Source organism: Notolabrus celidotus, chromosome 14 (genome assembly GCF_009762535.1).
Source record: "Notolabrus celidotus isolate fNotCel1 chromosome 14, fNotCel1.pri, whole genome shotgun sequence".
In the NCBI taxonomy this organism is placed as follows: Eukaryota; Metazoa; Chordata; class Actinopteri; order Labriformes; family Labridae; genus Notolabrus; species Notolabrus celidotus.
Genome location: NC_048285.1, coordinates 14,333,142 through 14,355,289, shown reverse-complemented (window position 1 = coordinate 14,355,289; position 22,148 = coordinate 14,333,142). Strand labels below are relative to the sequence as shown.

Below are 22,148 nucleotides of genomic sequence, written 5' to 3'. Positions count from 1 at the left end.
GATAATATAAATATCCATATTTTGCAAAAACAACCAGCAATTCTGTTGTTGGCTAGAGAGGATGACAACTTTTAAATTGTTAGTCGACAAAACAAGCTACTCCCTAGTTTTACTTGCCGAGGCTCATGTGTACCAAGTTTGGTGACTCCACGTGTAATTTAAGCCCCCTAAAACAACTTCCTGTTTCATGGTGAATAATACATTGCCATGTCAACACCATGGCTTTTGGGGGGCATAGGGCAAAGGTCTTAAGAGACACCTGATGGAATTTGAGTAAAATTTGGCAAACCAGATTTTGGAAGGGATTGTATGAAAACAGTGACTCTCTGTTGTCAGATGGCGACATTGTGACTAGTGTTAATAAATGTAATATGAGTGTGTTTAGGCCAACACTCTTCATAAGCAGACAAAGTTAACTCAGCAACAATGATATACGTACATGCAGCTGAGTTAACCACTCACTTGAAGAAATACTCACAGATATCGGTACACATGAAGATCAACATCTCAAACTTTTCCCAAGCAAATTTGATCCAGATAGATTCAACGGTCTTGGATCTTCAGCTCAGAGTGGCAACATTATGTTTCAAGTTACCACAAGGAGGCGCTGTGATTAAATATTACCATATGAATGTGTTCAGGCGTGGACCCTTCGCACTTTTATGTGAAGTGTGGGTCAGATTTGAGCATGCACAACTGAGAAAAAGCTACTTCCTGTTTAATGGTGATAAACCCAACTTTGAGGGCCTGCCACAGCCACAACCTTTGAGTTTTACACAGGGAGCGAATAACTTTTCATTGTTCAGGTCTCTTTTTGCTGTAAATCAAGTTTGAAATGTATTAGCTGAACCCTCTCGGAGTAGTTAATGCTAGAGTGACCCCTGGAAACAATTTTAACCATATTTTTTAAAATATGCAGACTTCCTGTTCACATTTTACCACAATATATAGAGACTAGATTTTGAAGTCTCAGGGAATGTGTGCCAAATCTCATGTCCACTAGGTGACATGACCTGCAGGGGCTGAATATTTTAAAACTGCTGTAGTGCTAGGTTATTTGCAGACCTGATGCATGTGCCAAGCTTTGTGAGTTTTTGAGCATGTTTTGACACTGAAAATTGAGGCCAAAGTTATAACATTATAAATCCATTAAATGTTGACAGAAGGGAGGTCAAGACGCGAGGTATGAACAGACAGTTTGACCTCGGTGCGCTGACTCTGTGCTGTGCTCCGGTGAATCCAGAGAATGGCCTGAAGCTGCTCCCACAGAGTGTTCACCACATGTCAAAGACAGCCCAGGAATCTGCTTTAATCTGCACTATAATCAGGTCTTCATGTATAATAGTGCATTATACTGTTTATTCTGCTTATATCTGGTGTGCGTGTATTTCTGTGTTTCATCTTGCATTACTCAATCCACTCACAAAGACATTTTTTGAGTGATTATGCAAGGATTATGTGCAAGGTCATGCTTGGAGGCTTTGAGAACAACTGCATATGATAGAAGAGAGGTCAGAACTTTTGCTTCATTATTTGAGTGCGAGTGTTCACAATCAGACCAAATCCCAGTTCTCCCCTGTGAGACTTTTCTTGCTCTTGACCCTTTTTTAAACTTTTCAAGGTTACCCACCTTTAAATTAGAATGCATCAGACACCAAGTTTTTAAAAAGGAATGAGCAATAAGAAATATAAACTGCTCAGTTTTCAAAAAACATCAGGCAAACCATTTACGTCCAGTAAAATAATAACTTTAACAGTAAATAAAATGCAATAACCAAGAACAGAGGTGAGTTGAGGTTGGCCTGCAATAACTACCAAAGATGGTATTTCAGTACACAGTGAATTAAATGCAACTGTAATACAGCACACATGCATAATCCTGGTGTGAGTATGAATAACAGCTTGAAACCTTCCTGTAAAGTGACAGTGTTTGAATAGCAGAGCGCAGATTTGCACAAGTCTTGTGGGTTGGAAGCACGTCTGCACTGTGAGAGCCTGCTGTTCCTTTCAGCACAGATGATCCTGGTTTCACCCAGTGCGCCTCCATGTCTGTTTCTTTTTCAAATTGCATTAATATTAACACATGATAATGAAGGTCCAGACACAGACAGAGGCCTTTTTCTCCCTCTCACTCACACTCACTCGTTCCCTCTGTGTGTCTCTGTCTCTCTCTTCCTGTGACAATCTAAACCAGATGCCACGGGTCAGGGAGCTAAGGAAAAGGGTGATGGTGGTAGTGATGTGTGTATGTGCGTTTAAGTGTGTCAGTGTCCAGATATGTGTGTCTGTGCATGTGTGATTTGAAGGGGATCAAAAGTCAGGACAAGACGGTAGAAGAGGGAAAAAGAGAGGAGGGGAGGGGAGGAAGGGGAGGAAGGGGAGGGACGTGCCAAGCCAGGAGTCAATCGTCAGGGGTTGGGGTTTGAGGGTGGAGAGAGGGGGGCACGGGTCATTAATTTGCTGTCCTTTGTTTTGTCAGTTTGTTTTCATGAGGCCCTGGTCGGACCGAAAGTAAAAGCAGTCAGCCTGAAAATTGTCTGCCTGCTCTGCAGCATGTTCTCCCCTCAGGGCTGACCAAGCCACCCTTGGGATGAAGGGGTGTTGGGAGGGGGTTGCTGAGACAAGGAAGGAGGTGGAGGGGAGAGTTGGACGAGGGGGGCACAGGGGTCGACCCTACTTCCCTCTCACACCAGCCACTTCGGCCAAGATTGATCACAGATTACAGATAGCGATCCTGCTCAGTCCAGCGACTCCCCTCTCCTCTGTCTCTCACTCTGTCGTTGGTGTTTGTTACACTGCCTTCAGACAGGAGATCAGTCTGAGATAAGACCTCACCCCACCAATTAATATCAGGAAATGAGTGCAAGCAGTGAAGCACTCATCAATGCACACTCATGAACACACTAAGTTACTCTATTGCTCGTTCAGCCCAGGAAACAGGCGCTTTATGGAGTCCTCATGTTTTCCAACCTCTCACTTCCTCAGTATTTTAGGATCTGTTGTTCAAATAAAGCACATGTCTGGTAAGATAATGATGAAATGCAATCTCTCTTATTATAGAATTTACTTGAGTCACTTAGGAAGAATCTGAGTCAAGTCCCCATGATTAATATTATTATCTATTATAATGAGTAGCTGTGATTTACTCAAAGCTGTTCACTGTATGAAGCTCGACTGACTGTGTGGGACCTTTTTAGGTGTGCAGAAAAAAACATTTCATTTATCAGCATTAGATTCTGACTGACATTGTCTGGAGATTAAGATTATCAATGAAGTTACAGCACTGTGTGTCTTGTGTAAAAGTGCACTGCACCTCTGTAAATGAGGAGGCATGCTCATCGTTTCTCATGCGGTGGGATCAATGTTGGTGTCTGATAGAATTTAAAAACCCTGAAGCCCACCTGTTATTAATCAGAATTGTAACAAACCAAACATCTTGGACCCAGGGGTTAAAGCACTTTAGTTGCTAATGTTACTGTTTGCTTGCTCAACTAATCAACAGTCCGAGAAGGCTGACTCGAGCATCTCGCTTACCTCTCTGGGTGCAGAGAAACAGATGTCTGTTGAAGTTTGAAGATGTCTCAGTCTTCCCCTTGATGCTTCTTTTACATTCCCCACATGTTGCATGCTCTTGCTTGCATTTGCAGCGAAACTCACAATTTCTGGCACCCCTGGCAGTAACTGTTGCACAAGACAGCACATGAACATGCATACAGGTAAGCACACTGACCTGCCCTGGATCAAGCCTTTTAATAAAAAAATGAACACAAACAAGCTCTATAGCACTGCATAGATATACTGTATGTGAAATAGAGTTCATGTCACCTACAAGTCGTTCATGGCAGCACAAAACCAGAGGAAAGACAAGCCATTTTTACTATTTGGTATTTTACAAGTGCAGGTTTTGCAAATCCAAAATAAATAAGCATGTAATTTATTTGTTACAATAAGTGATTCTGCAATCTGACTGTGTTCAGGTGTGAGAGCCGTTGCTCGTGTGTTTGGGCAGTGAGGGGGATGACTGGCCCACTGCACGCTGAACCAATAAAAGTGAAAATCTGCGGAGTAAAACACTTTCCTTCTCTGGTTTCACCCCCCACGGTTTTCTGCTGCCTGCTGGAATTCCCACCTCTGCACCGCAGGGTCCACCTGGGTTCCCCGTAATGCATCGCTCATGGAGCCCAATCCCCTAACACTCTTGTTGGGTTGAAATGACAGAGAAAAGGACAGAGGAAAGAAGAAACGCAGTCAGGAGTACAAAGATAGAGAAGAAGAGCAGAAGCAGAGGATGAGATGAAGGTGAAGGAGATTTAGAAGTTGTTGGAACATGAACACAATTAAAAAGAATCCCCCAAAACTACATTGGCTTTAGAGAGAGTCAGCAAAGCCTACAGAACTATGAAGTGTAAGCATGTAAAAAAGCTGCATTTGTGTATGTGTGTGGTAAGTGTGTGTTTCAAACAATTCAGGACTCATGGTTGTTTAATGCAGCATCATGGCTACAGAAGCCCGGTGAGTGTGTGTGTGTGTGTGTGTGTGTGTGTGTGTGTGTGTGTGTGTGTGTGTGTGTGTGTGTGTGTGTGTGTGTGTGTGTGTGTGTCTTTTAAGGAGGGGGTTACCAGACTGTGGATGGAGGATATTAAGAGAAGGAGGGGAGGGTGCAGAGGGGCATATTTCACAGAGGCACCCCTGCTGAGTGCTGTGTACCCACATTGTTATGAGTGCACAGATCTTTAGGCCTGTAAAAATACCAGTGCTCCACTCAGCAGCGGCGTACAAAGGAGAGCCCTCGCGCTTTGTTACTCTCCCTCAAAAAAACGCCAAGTGACATCAGCCTCCCTTCCTTCTCTCTTCAGTTTCCCCCTCCTCACACTTCTCCTTCCCTCTCCTGCCCTCTCTTCTTTCTCCCTCTCTGTCTCTTTTAAAGTGTGTGTAATGGTGTTGTAATTTCTCTGTCTGTCTGTGCTCCAGGAGGCCCAGTGCAGCCAGATGACTGTGAGCTGACTAAAGTTTCACAACATGTAATTAGGGCCTAAGTAGCGAGGTCAGCGTGTCCTGGCCTGCTCGCCCCTCCTGCCCTGCCTTGCCCCTGCTGCTGCTATCTCTCCCTCTCAATCTTCCCTTTTCATTCACTTTTTAATTACATCTCTTTTTCTTCCCTTCTTTCTTTGCTCCTTCCATGCTTCTTTCTATCTTTTTCTCCTCCTCTTCTCCCTCCCTCCCTTGGTTTTACCACTTAAATGAGGCACCCTGCTCCAGCTGTTTCACATATCCACACCATCTCATTTAGATAAAGCCTGCCATCTTCCAAAAAAGAATGGAAATGATGTGACGGCCTCTTTATAGAAACTTTTAATTTAATTGCAGTTTCTCCTTTATAAATGGTTAATTGAAATGCCGGAGGGTAGCCTGGCTTGAAAGTCAATAAAAAAGTCCCCAGAATAGAAGTTTATAGGGGTTGTCTATGTACATAATTAAACCCTTCAGGCGCTTGAGGAAAAAAAAAGAGATCTGTAAAATAAATGGTTATGCAAGAGTGGCCCGCTGAGAGGAGAGATCCAGAGAGACAGAGGAGACAGATAAAGAGAGAACAAGAGACAGAGGCTATTAGGACAGTGGAACTCACAAATCAGTGGCCTTTCTGACACCTCAGGGATGCCTTCACGGTGGCTGACAAGAGCAATACTCCGCAGCACTCTGCTTCCATGAAAAAACAACACAGAAGGAAAGTGAAAGCGCCCATTGATATTTTTCAGGCAATGAGGGGCTTTCTCTTCAGACTCATCTTTGGAATGTAAGACACTATGAAGATGCACAGTAAAAGCAAAATAAGATCTCTGTTCTTAAAGCATGCAGCATTCTCTCCGTCTGCAAGGTTAATTGGTTGAAAAGGTGTGCGGCGTATAGCTCAGTTGGTATGCATGGACTGGTTTAGGGTTACACACTCACACTTACACATCCAAAAACAAAACTTATACTTTTATGGTTACAGCATACTTCAGGGAGCGGGGGAAACTGTAAAGACACTTTGGGGATGGTGGGCCAACTCAGGGAGGTCCTGACGATCAAATCTTTGTTTGCATGTGCTCATGAGCCTATATTTCATTCCACATGGGTTTTACAGCTTTTTTTGTGTCTCTTTTTAAAGACATGCATAGATCCACCACATGTATTTTGTTCTTCTGTTTGTTTTTTGTGCTACTGTCAGCCTTTTTTTTAATGCAAAGACAACACTGAGTGGTTTTTGGATGTGCACGGGTGTATGGGGGGTATGTTTTTGCCTTGTCTTGCACATCTGTGTGTTCTCCTTATACAGCTGCTAGTGTGTGCACATGTGTGTGTGTCTTTCTGTGTGGACTGCATTGAGCAAATAGGTGGCCCTGCTCCTCCTGACTGATGATAAATGACAGCGCCAGGAGCAGATAACCCTCCAGGAGTTTTTCGCTCTGGAGAACAGCGGTGGAGAACATTCTGGAACTCCCTGCTGACCTGACACACACTGCAGCCTCTGTCCTGTTTGTTTTCTCTGCCCAGCTCTCTCACTCACCTTCTCTCTCTCTCTTTCTAACATCCCTGCGATTGCTCCCTCTCCCCCCTCTCTCCCTCTCTCTCTCCCTCTGCTCTGGTCAGTGATAGAGGAAGGGCCCAGTGCGACCTGCTCGCTGTGGGCAGCACACCGTTCTTGGCGCCAGCCAGTCGCAGGAGCCCCCCTTGCTTCTGATTTGGGAGTGGGGGGTGGAGGGGGCTTCTGCTGCTTCTCTTTCGCCGCTGTCCTGCACAGAGGAAAGAGGAAAAACTCCATAAAGAGGGGTTGATCCTTTATCAGGTAGCTGTGGCGTGGGTCGTGCCAGAGCTTCTGTCGCCTAACTGTACATTGGGGTCTTTGTTCAGAGAGTGTGCCAATGTGTGCGTGGGTACAGTACATGAGTGTTTTTATTTGAAGTTGATGTATGCAAAGTAGCCTGAAGCTGGAGACTAAAAAACAATCCCGCTGCTTGTTAAATCAAATGCTTAAATAAATCTATTGGCAAATGAAGGGAAGTGTGGAAGGCTGCAGGCCGGATTTTTTGAAAGAGGGTTGTTGAGAGGAGGAGGAGGAGGAGGAGGAGGAGGAAGAGGAGGAAGAAGAGGAGGGGAGGTGGGCTGCTTTTACAGGCAGGCAGCAGCAGCAGGCTCTGTTTAATATGAAGTAAAGAACAGATCCAACTGCGTCATTAACTCTCAATTACAGCCATGAGGCTAGCAGGCCGGGCTGAGCTGAGCTGAGCTGGGCACTGTGTAATCTGTGCATGTACGTGTGTGTGTGTCTGTGTGCAGGGACACAGAGACACACACAAGTGCATTGTGATTGAGAACATACTGCCTGGCTTGGTGTTAAATCGAGTCTGAATACACTCAAGACATAGCAGGCATATTAAATTCTGCTTTACAGTGTTTGTGCACAGTAAATATGGGCCGTTTTTTGTGTGCTTCACCTCATGTAAATCTTTAAGAAGTACGATTCAATATCTTTTCACGTTCTTTTAATGCCACATACATTTGTGGTCAGTCATATAAATTATCAAGCATTATAAAATATTCTGCACATCGTTAAAATCTAATTTTTTTTCACTTTTAACTTCTTCCCCTACTGAGATGAATTGGGGAATGAGGTTTTCACATCACTTTTCAGAGTCTGCGATATATATTTTCCTCGGGTTTTACTCCTCAGTAAATCTAACCAGTTGAATGAAAGTTACCATTCAGAGTTTTAACATTGCCGTTGAGCTTGGCAACTGTCACAAGAGCTACTGGCAGAGGACAGAAGTCATAGGAAGTGCTGAGCGTATGAGGAGACAATTGTAAAATCTATAAATCTGAGCCAGCCTGAATAAAGTGGAAATGGATTTCCCACACGCAATAAAGCCAATTGCGAGAGAGGGAAACACAGCTGTAACCTGTTAGGATCATTTTGCTTAATTAAATGTTTCTATTAAAACAAAAAGCAGATTATGTTTCCAGGGTGCTAAAGCAGAAACACTGACACTTACACTCTCTCTCTCTCTCTTAGTCTCCTCTGTCTTTTTCGAGGTGTCTTACCCTTCTGTCTTTGCTCCTTTCTTGGTGATGAGTAAATGTTATAAAACTGGCTGATCCAGATGAGGTCCGTTGCCCACATGTGACTGAGCTATGTGTGTGTGTGCGGTTTTATATAGAGACTTTTCCACTTTGCAATAAACTCAATGACAGCATGTCCAGAGCAGTAACAAACAGCAACCAGTGAGAGTTAGTTTCTCATTTATTGGAGTAGCACTGAAGGGTTACAGTAGCTTTTGATGATATGAATTTACTTTATTGTTTTGTGGAGCCATGTGACAACAGACAGGTACGCAGGCAAACAGCTGGCGAGAGACACTTGAATAGGCATAATGACTGGAGAGACATCTACAGTGCAGATAAACAAGATAAATATACAGACAGACCAAACTTGTTGGGGTTTGAGTGTATTTTTGGATTATCTTTGCATGCACTATAAACCATCTAATTCAGTAGATGTATACACTACAAAGTGGATTTTAAAAGGCCTTCCTGATCTGTCTGGTCTCCGGGATGCCACAATGACAGTCTTGTTTTATTGGTTTTCTTTGAGGACATTCACATTGGGACTGGCTCCCTGTCAGTGTTTTGGGTTACATGGAGTTCTTCTTGGCACCCAAAAGGGAGGTTGGACCTGACTCACATTATGCTCTCCTCTGGCGTGCCAGTAAGGGTTACAACGCGGGCAGTTTCTGGCTTGGCACAGTGCAGCTTGGCTTGGCACAGCTCAGACTGGCGTTTCCATCAATACTGCATTTTAATGAATGGCAGCGACATGAGCAGTGCTCATCAGGAGACTACAGTGGTTATGATCTGGATCCTCCAAAGCAAAACTATAGTCATAGTTTGATGTGCATTTAAAGACACAGAGGAATAAAGAAGCTAATGCACACATTACATTATATCTGATGCATACGGAACTGCATCCTCTAAACCCAGTGAACTTAAATACAGCAGCTGCCATGACCATTATCAGTCTGTGACAACGGACGCTCTCTCACCACAATGATGGAAGAATCCAGTGTCTCATGTTTTCTCATTTTCACACTGTCCTTCAGAGCTTCCCTCTGTTCCCTCTATTGTAGCACTCCCTGTCCCATCCTCTCATCCTCCCACTGTGTTTGTATGAAGAAGCTTGTCTCCCTGCTGGGCTGGGTGCATGGATGCCAGGCTGAAAAGCCCCAGGGGAGAACGCTTTTTGAACCTCTCTTGTCCCCCTGGTTTGATGCAGTGCATCTCTCTGTTGTTGGGTGTCTTTGTCAGGCACCCCAGGAGGCCCATTACTTCAGACCCCTCCGAACAACAAAGTTTTAGTCTCCCTCCCTCCTTAAATTCCCTCATCCTCTAAGTACTGCTATCCTGTCCTCCTGGGCAAAGCAACAAGGACACTGCAAGTTCCCTAGTATCCTGTGTTTGAGATCAGAGACAACTGTCATGCAATCTTACATTGTGCCATGTTAAAGAGGACACCAAAAATACTGGTGGTGTAGTTCAAGATTCCAGTCACTGCAAAAGAATAGTTAGAGGGGTTGTCCTATTTTGAAAGACTGAGTCACTGATAGACTAATACATTTTGTTAGTTTCATTCTTACAGGCATCATGATACCGTAAATGCACATTTTACTATTCAAGACCCTCAAACAAAAAGAACTGACAGAAAAATATATGATAGGAATCACTTTGTGGACTGATCCCACATCAATTCAAACAGGCCCTGTTTGTAGGTGTGCTACAATGTGTAGAGGTTTCAGAGGTAACATGCAGGCCTAAGAATTGGTAGAGTGGTGTGCTGTGCAGACCCTCACTGGGGTTTTTTACTGGGGGATCTGACTGTTTGGATTGGTGATTTAGGATGTTCACCGGGTCAGAGGGCACAATTACACACAGAGGCCAGGGTCAGCTATGGATTGCCTTTCTGCCAGCTCTTCTCAATTTACCCATGACGCCAGGCCCCCACCTCAACCTCTGACTCACACCACCCACATCAGCGACAGAGAGCACCATTGACCTTAGTAATCATTTGATTTTCTAAATGTTGTTGATGAATGCAAAATTAAGAATTGAGTCCCTTTTCATAAACCTTACATACAAATACATTGATTAAGATGCACAGTTTTTTTTAGATACACTCAGGTTTGTAAATTTGCCCACAATTAAACATATTCTTAACAAATGTAATATAGGTTACTTTATAAGCTTTAGTAATCTGCCTTTAAAATGTAAGACAATGAAAAGGAACATCTCACACACTAAATATATACCGACACTGAACGTAAGACGACCTCAAAGAAGCACTCATGTTAGAGGTACTTACCATTTATACCATAAAAATGAAAATACCTTGAGTTTTTTTAGCTGTAAGGCCATCAGTCTCAGTTAAAGAACAACCACATGTAACCTCTATGATGATCTCTATAACTTACGGCTGGATGACGGCTCTGATATTATGGCATACCACCAATCTCTTTTTCAGTAGCATACTCATACACTCTTCCATCAGCCTGTCGGAAGTGTTAAGTTTGAAGAATAGTCATATTTTCTCTGACTGTTAGTCTTTTTGAGCTCACCATCTTTGAAGACTACGCTCTGTGACACCAAATGTCTTGGCTGCTTGACTGTTAAAACCATTATCTTAAAATCAGCATCACTTCTCCCAGTTGTTGGATAACTTGGCCTACCTTTGAGCTACTTTGTACTGGACGATCACTGTGTCTCTCCATCTTTCATCCCTTTGGTGCTGTAGTTGTGAGTGATGGCTGGATTCTTACTTGATTTACAGACAAGTGGAGCTGTGCACTGTTGTGAATTAGAACTGGCAATCAGAAGTGGAGACACCAAATATAAGACAGTCCCACTTTTCCAGGACAATAAATAATGTTTTATATTTTGGTATAAGGGCGGTAAAAAGTAAAGTCGCAGTGCAAGTGAGTGATGGAGGATCAAGATTTTAACAGCCTTGAAGTCCTGCCAACTGTCCCAATCATCTGCACTGATGTTAGGATAAAATTAAGTTTGTTCAATCTTTTCAATTAAACTCTGTTTAGCATCTTGATTGTCATTATTTCTCTGCAAGATTATTTAAAATGATAACTTGGTAACATGGAATTCTATTGAACTTCCTGTTCTTTCAGTTGATTTAATGTAAGTTGAAAATTGTATCACAACAGCAAAGACTGCAGAAAAACTGTACCACCCATCTGCCTCTAAATTTCAGTAATGTAGCAAGGCTCTTTTTTCAGGCCATTCCTCAGAAGTCGTGGGTCTTCCCCTGCCTGACCACTGACAGGCCTTTACGGTAAAGAGCTGAAGAAACTGAAAGGACGTGTGTGTGCGAGAACACCCTGACTCCCCTGCCCTCCTCGTGTGAATACATTAATTCATTTACCACTTCGAGGGTCGCCAAAACCAAATATTTGCCTGCGCACATATTTAATATTTATGATGACGAAAGCAAATATTGCCTCCTGGATTGAGTGACACAGAGAGGTCAAGCTCTGGGCTTGGCCAGGGGGGGCAAGAGAATATGTTACTAGTGTGTGCGTGGGGGTGTGAATGTGTGTGTGTGCTCTCCTGAGAGAGCCATGTCCACATCTTAGGAGCGGTGCACGCTGCTGTGTTTGCCCTGAAACACACATGCAAATATGACACGGTTCAGCAAACAATTTACATGAATTTGTGTATTATGGATTCATGAGCTTAAATCTCAACTTGTCTTTTGAGAGGGACAGCTGTGTTGATGAAAGGGTGTTAAAGTGTGCATGTGGGATTAGACGAAGGGGGAGTGTAGTGGCCTACACTAAGGTATACATTTGTTTGAATTGTGAGTGTGTATGAGCCTTCATCTCTGTGAGCATGATTGTACATAGAGCAAGTGTACGTAGTCCACTGAGGTGATCCATTAGGGGGACAGTTTTACGATCTGGTCTCAGATCGGGATCAGCTCAGATGAGATCCTGTTTCCTTTGGACTGATCTCCCTCACCACTGATTCCGGCTCGAGAGCTGCATGACTAAATGGTGCATACCTAATCTCTTTTGAACTGCAACCCGACAGAAGCAGCTTTAAATTGTAATATCAAGTTTGCTGACAAGCTCTACTTTCAGATTAAGTTGCATGTAGCCTTTCTTAATTTACAGCCCATTGATTTAGAGTGACACTGGGTATTGAGCAAGATGGTAAGAACTTCAGGTGGCTGTCACACATTTGATTATGATCAGTGCCTGAGCACACATGCGCACTGAAAAGTGTAAAAGTGTGTGGTGTTGAGTCGACATTAACATGTATCCACCCAACATTCAAGCAACCTCACCATGACCTCTTAGCCTGAATGCAAACTCAGGAGTTCTCTTCACACAGATCACCTCTTTACCACCCTGCCCCTATCTCCCCACATTTCTGCCTTTTATCCTTTCTTTCATACGAGCTATCTTTCTTTTTGCCCTTCCTCCTTTCTCCACTGATAAGTTATTGTGCAGTGTTTGTGGAATGTACACAGGCCGAGGATCTCGATGAAGTGTCATTGTTCGGTTTGCTGAAAGGCACTCAGCCCTCTTTCTTCTTCTCCTTCGGATATGAGCAAAGGAAGAAAAGGCCTTCATGGCAGCATGATAAAGAGTCGCTTGCTGAAAGAGACACAAAAAGATGAGGAAGAAAGGCAGAAAATCTTGAGACAATATTTGACGGTGATTCACCTACAGTTGACACCACTAAAGAGAGATATGGACACACTGACCTCACTTGTGAGCAATTTGGTAGCAAATATATCAGACTCATGACAGAAGCAGAGGATTGAAATAGAAACAGGGCCATGCTTTCCAAATGCATGGACAGAAAGGGAATCACAGGAAGAAAAAATCCTCCCAACCGGCAAATTAGAGTCTTTTTTCAGCCCAGTGTGACAACCCAGGGGACCAATAGCTAAGAGTGATAGAGAAAGAGACAAAAGATGACGGAGTGACTGTGACTCTAAGGACTCATCATATTAAAACCCTCATTTTGTTGGGATGGATGGATGGATGGATGGATGGATGGATGGATGGATGGATGGATGGATGGATGGATGGATGGATGGATGGATGGATGGATGGATGGATGGATGGATGGATGGATGGATGGATGGATGGATAAATGGATGGATAAATGGATAAATGGATGGATGGATAGACAGATAGACAGATAGATAGATAGATAGATAGATAGATAGATAGATAGATAGATAGATAGATAGATAGATAGATAGATAGATAGATAGATAGATAGATAGATAGATAGATAGATTGATTGATTGATTGATTGATTGATTGATACGAAATATACTACACACACATATTCACACATCGTTGACAGATACAGGAAAAATCTGACAACTTCTACATTTGCCCAGAATTTTTTTTTTTTCTTTTTTTACTTTTTTCAGTTGAATTTGCACAAACAAAAGTGTAACATAACAAATTAAATTTGATTGGTGGACAGAAAAGAAATGCACATTTTCATCAATGAAAGCCTATAATCAGGCCAATTCCTCATCTTCTCCAAGTTTTAAAAAATGTACCACAACATTGGTGTCATAAGTCAAATATGCCTTTGACGGCGACGAGTAATGATCACAACTTTTATGAGAAAAATCAGGGGACCTATGATTGATCCCTGTGGAACTCCAAAAGAGATTTTTTGTGGCCAGAGGAAATATTTTTCCATTCCACAAACACTTCTCTCATTTCAGGCCTTAAAGTCAGAGTACCACAGAGACCAAAAAGAGAAATCCTCTTTAATAACAGATTATTCTCATAAAAGCCACAGTGAGGAGTTTTCATGTTGTGTTGAATCTGGTGACCCCTTTTGATGAAATCAGTAGTTTTTTTTTCCATAAGCACCATTATCGTTTGCTGCAAAGATATGGCCCTTACACTTGTTATGAAAGCAGATGAACGGACCTACAGACCTTCTTTTTAATAGTACTTTTATTTGTTCAAGACAACTTTTCGCAGGAGGCAAAATGACAAGGTCATCTATTGATTTTTAGCTTCAAGAAATAAATAACTGTAACATAACAATGATAAAACTTTGTTAACTCTGATTTATTACCTTTAGATAGCCTACAAAAGGGTACCTGACATATGAGTTTGAAGCCACACAACATAGCACCAGTATCATGAGTGCTCTGGTGTCTCAATACATTTCCAAATAATATCGTAAATGTGCTTTAGGTTTGGAATCCTCAAGGAGCAGTGAAGCCTTCACATGCCAGTGTAAACATTAAATCCTATTTGAAGTCATTTTACAGAGCCCTGGTTGTAGAGTTTCTCCATCTGAAACTATGTATTTTTGCTAATCCTGCTCTATTCTCAGTCATGTGTGCAAGACATTATGTAAAAAGAAAATTATCTAAAGAGAAACAAAATCCTTCTGACTGCTAACTTCCCACTACCAAACTTAACCAGTGGAGGTCTATACATAGAAACATCTGGATGGCTGCCAAATATTAGATCAGTATCAGATTTTTTCATGCAGATCCTATCTGTGCACATAGGGATTAACATTAATTATTAAAATAACCAGACTTGTCCCTGTTAATATAATTTTACTGTGTATTTTACAAGAAATAATCACAACTCCTTAGTTGTAATTTTGGTTCTTGGGGTATTTCCAATCAGTAAATAACTAAAAGTAGAAGGCACAATGGCAGAACACTATAAGTTCCATTTAAAAGTATACTAATTTAGTCACTCAGGCAAAAGTCAAATAAAACAGAAATAAAGTTTTATATAAAAGTATTTCCTGAAATTAAACATATGTATATAAGACTTAAAAATGCATCATTTGAGAATGAGGAATTCATTTAAATGTGTTGTGGTTGATAGAAATGGTTTACTAGTCATTTTTGAGAGCACAAACAGAAACACAGGGCCATGTCTTGGTGGGTATCATGAGAACAAGTCCAGTTTCATGAAAGACAGTCTCACTTAGCCACCAGCTCCGTTGCATTGATTCTTGCTTTAGTCATTTATATACAAAATTCAACACACTGGTTCTGACACTGAACAGACAGCTGTTTTGGTGGAAACAAGACATGCTTGCTGTTCCTCAATGAACATTCAAAAGGCGCCAATCCACAGCTCTTCAAGGGATAACGGGTGATGAAATGCATGTCTATGGCTGTCTATTGGGTAATTGAAAAACTACAAGTGGAGTTACTTTTTATAAATTAGTTGAATAAAGTGATTGTTGCGAAGAGGATGAGGTCAAGGCCATGTTCATGGTAGTGGCGTGAAAGCGAGAGCCTGTGTGGGAATGACCTCACTGGGGCAGCTGGCAGCACTCCCTCTCTTCTTTTGTCAACTCCAACCATTTGATGCCATTGAAACAGAGCAAGGCAGAGAGATTGAGAGAGCAAAGGCGAGTGCTGGTGTGAAGGTGCAGAGCAGCGTGATGCAATGTGAGATAGCAGCTGAGTGAGCGCTCTCTGTGTGTAAGATTGTGTGTGTACTTGTGCATGCATGAGAGTGTGGAGAAATGACTTAATTCCATCTATTATAACTCTCTCTCTCTCTCTCCATTATTAGCTCTCACTCATCCCATACCCTCCTCCTCCTCTTCATCTGTCCATCCTTTAAGCCCATTCTTTCATTTCTCCAGAAAGCAGAGGAGGAGGTGGCATTGGCAGCGTCGGTGGTGGTGGTGGTGGTGGTGGTTGTGACGTTGGGCGGGGAACTAAAACTGATGTTTTGAAGGCTTTGAGAGTTCCACACCTGTGGGTATAAGGACAGTTTGTAACCTTATCTCCAGCGCTTTGTGTGTCTCCCTTTTCTTTGGCGCTGGATGTGAACAAATTGAGCATTGTGTTTAGGCAGGGGCCAGGAGGATTTTGAAGGAAGGAAGCCAGCGAATCCAGGCTCTGCACAGCAGTAGTCTGAGACGAGAGAGATCAGGAGTGATTCCATGTGTGAGATTCCTTCCTTCTCACGGACAGTGCTAATGAAGTGTGTGCACCCTTTGTTAAACAGGCTCCTCACGCAGGGACAAGCACTCTTTCAGACACTCACACAGACATATTCTCAGAAGTATCTATCCTTTTTTAAAGGTCTTTAGGGTAATGACAAGCAGTTACTGCTCTGAGAGAGAACTTTTTTTTTTTAAACATTTGCTTTCAAAGGTGCTAAGATAAGCCTTGTCCTAGGCTTGCGGTTCTTGTTTATAACATTCTTTAACATCTTATTGATAGGGGTCGCTCAAAGACACATCAAAACAGACATAAGGAATGAACCACAGCCCCAAATCACATATGCTTCTTGTTTATTTTACAAATTATCTGGAGTTTTTTTAATCCTAGAAACAATCAGTTGACTCAGGATGATGATTTGATGATGATTTGATAGACTACTAAGTACTTTGCCCACATTAATGTAATATGCCATACATTGCAAGATAATCATATAAAGAAACATTGTCGAATTCATGACTCTAAAAGCAAAATGAAAAAAAATATTTAAAAAAAATGAATGCATAGTTTAGTGTCTCAGCAACCATAACCAACATACGTTTCAATGCTTTCAAGCAGAAACCTTTTATCTCCAAAATCTCAGCCAATGATAAACACTCAAAAGATCTTGTGACTGAATCCTGTTTAGTGTTTGTTATTTTTTGTTGGTTTCACTAATTACATACAGCAACACAACACTGACTAGAAAACAAGAAAGGGAGAAACAAAAAACTAAAAACAAACATGATAACCTGCAACAGAGCAGGACTTGAGGCAAGGATTGGAGCATTGCTGAGTGCAATGTGTACACTCATGTTCATTCAAAATTGACAGGATTTAAAACTGAAATACCCATAGAAGTCTATCAGAACTGAACTGTATTCAGGTTGATAGACAACTTAGATATTTAGAATAAACATCAAGGCCTTTTATCTAGTGCTGACAAGATACAACTCAAAGAGCCTCTGTGGCCACCTTCCAGATCTAAAAGTGCTGATGCTGCTTGCTCCATAGATATCAGTTCCAAATAATCAAGCCAATAATTAAGCCAGCTATCTATTTCAAAACATTTTGGTTTCCTTACCTTCCAATTCATTAAGATTGTGAGTATTGTGTTATTTAAAAACCCTTAAAAATCATGAAAAGCTGTAGTTTTGGAGATATGAGATTTCAGGCCAACAGCAGCGGTATGTAAACATGTTCACACCCAGCCAACTCATTTTCAGTCAGCTTGTATTCCTCTGTAGCCTTTAGAAAAAGGTCTGCCTGAAGAACACCTGGGGCCTCATGTACAAAGGGTGCATACGCACAAAAACGTGGTGTATGCTCTTTTTCACTACAAAGTTCAGATGTATCAAGAGTGAAATGACCGGGGAAATGTGTGATGCCTCACGGCAACTTCATGGCTGGTGTACGCACATTTCTGCAGCTGTTGATCGTTGCGCACAGATTCATACATCTGGATATTTTTGTGCGTACAACGTTTGCTGAATTTGAGCGTACGCCATGTTTCAGTAGGAAATCCATGCAAGTCTTTGTACATGAGGCCCCAGATGAAGTCTTGTGCATCATGTTAGTTTGCTGCACATAAGAATGCATTTCTCACTCATTGTCAATAACTATCACAAAGTACTCCATGGCCTGTGAAGTCAACCATATAGTGCAGGAAAATCTGTCTGCAGAGTCAAGTTTATCCTCCACCTCCCTCCTCCTCTCAGCATAGACAGCTTTTTCTCTCTTTCTTCTTTCTATCTTAAAAGCAACTTGCACATCTCTTTGCCACTTTTCACCACTGTCTTCTTCAGGTATTCTGCAGCTTTCAACATCTAGTTTGGCAAATGAACTACTGTTCTCCTGGGTGTATCAATAACTTTATCACCCAGGCCAGGACAACAATACATTGTCATACCAATACTTTGTTCCACCCCTACTGTTTACCTCTATAACTACAAGTTACCTCTACAACTGCGAGTCTTCTACAAACAGTTTTTGATGTAGCATTGTGTGTGCATGTGACAGGCATGTCTGCATATGCTAGGAGTCCATTCCCCCTTTCACGCTCTCTTGTCTCTGCTCTGTTGAATGCAGATGAGGGGGCAAATTAGCTGGTGAGAGAATATCAGAAGAGACAGATACCAGTGTCACCATGCATCTTAATAGAAAGACCTCTGTTTCCAATTATACCCCCGCTGTAATGATAATACGATGTGAGAGGCAAGACAATACTACGTCTGTGTGTCTACTAAGCACTGAGGTGAGAAAGAGCAGGACAGAGAGGAGGGTAGAGAGAAGGTGTAGAGTTAAAAAGTGTAAGAGGATGCAAACAGAGCGCCAGACTGAACCTCAGGAGTAGAGGAGAAAATGATGACAGTGAGCAAGAGGGAAGGAACATTTTGGATATTTTTAGCCTCATCTTTGGTCCAAGAATATTCGCACACTGTCATGTGGGAAGTATAGGGGTGCAAACCAAGACAAAATAAACACGAGTCCAAATGATAGCTTGAAGTATTTATAATGTACTGTTGCTGTATCTTCAAGACAGACCTTGGAAGGACCTTGTCGATAAATTAAGCACTCCAGCTGGTGCGTTTTGTTTTCTTATTTCAACTGGACTCCGTTAACCTCTACTTCTATTATTACCCTTGCCAAAGTCCTCGTCCGAGTGCTCCTCGGGACTGGAGAAGCTACAGAGAAACTCCCAAGACTACAACTTGAGCTCCCTCAACCTATTTTACTCCCGCTCCACACTCTATCTGTCTTTGCTCACCCTTGCGTGACCCAAACATGCGGCCAGTGAATCCAATGTGTTTTCTATGGACATACAGGGAAGGTATGGAGGCTCCAAACCAAACCTCAGCCATGCCAGGCCTATGAGGGAAGGAGGGGCCCCTTCTTGAGGAAGTCATCACAGAGTCCAAATAACAGGGCCGTCCCCGCCTGGGGCCCGCTGTCAGGCCAATGATCGATGGTCTCAGTCTCAGATGCCTGCCCCGACTGGTCAGTGGTGAACAAAGAGGGGCAAATTTAGAGACAGAGAAGGGGTCATCCCTGCCATGGCGGGAATGACAGTCAGCCAGAGAGAAGGATGAAGGGAGGAGGAGGATAGCAAAAGATGGAGGGAGGTAGTGTAAACCCCAGCATGTTGATTGCTAGTCTCTTCTTTGATTCGAAAAACAGACATGTCGTGCTGTTTTATTTCGTTTGTAACATGTCCAGAAATTGCCGGCATTGAGACAGCGCTACATTTTAGTGATTGCAGCTCCCGCAGCTGTGGCCACAGGAATGCAGCCTGCCTTCCTCGCCTCCTTCCTCTCCTCTTCGTCTCCCCGTCTATCTCTCATTCAAGTCTTCTCTCGTTTCCTCACCTCTGTGCCTACCCTTCATCCCCTCGCTCTCCCTGCCCTGTGGCGATGACTCCGGCTCTTCTGGGAAATCTCTGATTAACACTGAGGCCTTTTCTTACCAAAGGCGGCTGTCTCCTTTCCCTCCTTTTCCTCTGCTCTCTTTTTTTCGAGTATTCAACATGCTCCTGTGGTTTAGAAAGCATCAGTCAGACCTCTGCTTGGCTGACGACTGAGGTACGAGACAGACTCTCTGTTGTGCTAAAATGGGTGGTGATGACACACATTATCCACCTTCGGCAGGCCTTATGCATATCAAATGTACATGTCTGCCACAACATTATACTCTAAAGGCAGTCAGAGGATACAACAATTTCATTACAGAAGCAAATTTATGAGAGTGTCAGGTTAGAGGTTGTAATATTATACAAAAATTATACAGCGCTTGGATTTAAGTTGGGATTCATTGTTAAATGATGATTTTACATCCGTGGGGCTGTTAGTGTTTTTACCAGAGAGTTCTCTGTAACCCTTTTTCTAACGAACCAACCTCAATGACCAGCTTCCTTTTAAACACCACACATGAACCTGTGAATGAAAGTAAACACAACCCTGGCTATGAATCAGCTTTGTATCCTGAGCAGAGAGCTTATTTTTTAGATCTTTCACAACAGGCATTTCCCCACAACCATGCCAAATACGACCTCCAAGAACCCAGACTGACTGTGCTTGTTTCTAATTGGAGGTAGACTTTGCTTTTTGGCTCTTTGAATATTATGACTAGCTTATAAATTGTTCCTGTATAAGTGAGCAAATTCTGGAGCTTGTCTGTGAAAGGTAGTTTAGAGAGTAACTGAGGTGATGTTAGTAAGTGATCTCAGGGCAGGCCCAGCTTGGCCCTGAAGCGGGAAGAAGGCCATTGTGATTGCAGAAGAGCTTTGCTGCCTTCAAGGCCCTGACACACAAGCACTTATTGTTGTCTCCCCTCTCCATATAAGTCAAACTAAGCTGACTGAATGTACTTGACCCTTCACCCACTCCCTCTTTTCTCTCACACTCCTCCACTCTTCCTTTCCTCCACTCCTCTCCTCGTCTGCGTGTGGTCTTGTTTTAACCACCTGTCTCCCTTACTGTTGGATTGTCCTGTATCCAGACTCGCGCATAATTGAATGGGGTTTCACATACTTGAACCAACACACACAAGTGTGTTGCTCTCCCAAAGACCTCAGAATTAATGTTTCTATTATTTAGGCCTGTCTCCTTGAGATTCCTCTGCTGAGACAACCCCCAAACTCCTGGGCTTTTACTCCACTGGACAAGGTGCTCATCATTGTATAGATGTAGGTTAGGGTGTGAAGAACAGGAAGTTTGCGATGATGAAAGTTAAAATGAAAACATATCTTAAACTTCCTGTAGTGCCTGTTGCAGATGTGTTATACATCTTTATATGGACTTTCAACCAGAGTGAAAATTGCAGAGGATGCCATTTAATCTAATCAATTTGAATCATTGAAACCGGTTCTATTTTCTACAGGGGCCTAAAATGAATGATCTCAATTAGAAGAGATATGCTGCAAATGCTGAAATGATGCAAATTCAAAATCAAATGCAAAAGTAAGTAAAGTAAAAAACAAATGCAACAGCAGCACAATGCTAAATTACGTGCTGAGAAATGCTGAAACAGAAGAATACTCTAGTCAATGTTATCAATTATCAGTAGGGATGTCATTCAGCTTATTTGTCCTCCAATCCCAACCAATTTTTATTCTTACGTTGAGTATCTGCTGATATCGACTCCTGATCCAACACTTGTATTTGCTATGATGATAGAGCTGCATATGTTTTTGGTGTTTGTTTACAAAAATAACTTAAGTACCCAAAATATTGAGTAGATGTGTTCAGCTTTTTCCATTGAACTCCAGCTAGCACTGATGTAAAATTCATGTACGTATAATCTGTTCTCCATGTTATGTTGTATGACACCAATGAAACTGATGTGCATGCTCGATCAAAACTTGAGGCAATGCTGCTTTGAACGGTAACGTGGTGTCTGGCATGTAGTATCAAGCCGGCAGGAAACCGAAAGACAGCAAACCTCCATTCTCTACCACAGAGATGGGCTGGTTATATTTCAACCACCTTCTCTGTAATCTTTTCTGCTCTCTTGAGGGTATTTGTCTTTCCTTTTAAAGTCTGGTTTGTTGCTTCAGCAACAAAGTCTGGTTTGTTGTTCTTTTTGTGAACTCCATTGCATGTTAAGTTTTCAAATGTTGTATCAAATTGGTAGTATTGAACTGCTGAAACAATCGTACTGCAACTACTGTCCTGTGTTTGATTTATGTTTTCACCTTTTTGAGCGACGTGTCCCTGGAGAGTTACTAAAGGCTGCCGTAAAGTGGTTGTTGTCTAATACTAGAAATAGTATTAGTTGAGCTTCAGAATGCTGAGAGACAGAAATTGCAGGCCTGGGGTGTAATGCACTATTTGGGAAAGTAGCGTAGTCTAACAACAAGTATTTCAGGATATTTTCTCCCAATCCCCGGAAACCTTAGCAGGGGTTTCGTAGTAGCAGCTCTGGATGCTTGGAGCCGAATCCCCTGTGCTAGTGAATGCAGCATCCTCCAGCTATTGGTCTCAGTTTGCCACACAGCTAGAAGCACAATTATCTGACTTGGAACACAGGCATGTTGGCAACAAAACTCTGTGAGCCGTGCAGTTGGCATCGTGAAGCAGCTTCACAGAACCCCTGCACA

At 42.4% G+C, this 22,148-nt stretch overlaps 1 protein-coding gene across 4 annotated transcripts in view; it reads left to right on the top strand.

Moving 5' to 3' along the window:
* The window catches only part of mecom (MDS1 and EVI1 complex locus), a 147,534-nt gene that overhangs the window by 83,972 nt on the left and 41,414 nt on the right, over window positions 1-22,148 (top strand). Inside the window, exon 1 of one of the 4 annotated variants that reach the window (XM_034700891.1) lies at window positions 4,230-4,299. The exons of 2 other annotated variants lie outside the window; for them this stretch is intronic. In XM_034700891.1, the coding sequence (XP_034556782.1) occupies window positions 4,294-4,299 (6 nt within the window). In that variant the 5' untranslated portion in view covers window positions 4,230-4,293. Of the gene's footprint in view, window positions 1-4,229; window positions 4,300-22,148 lie in introns of those variants that run through there. One more of the 4 variants, XM_034700890.1, reaches the window with a different exon arrangement.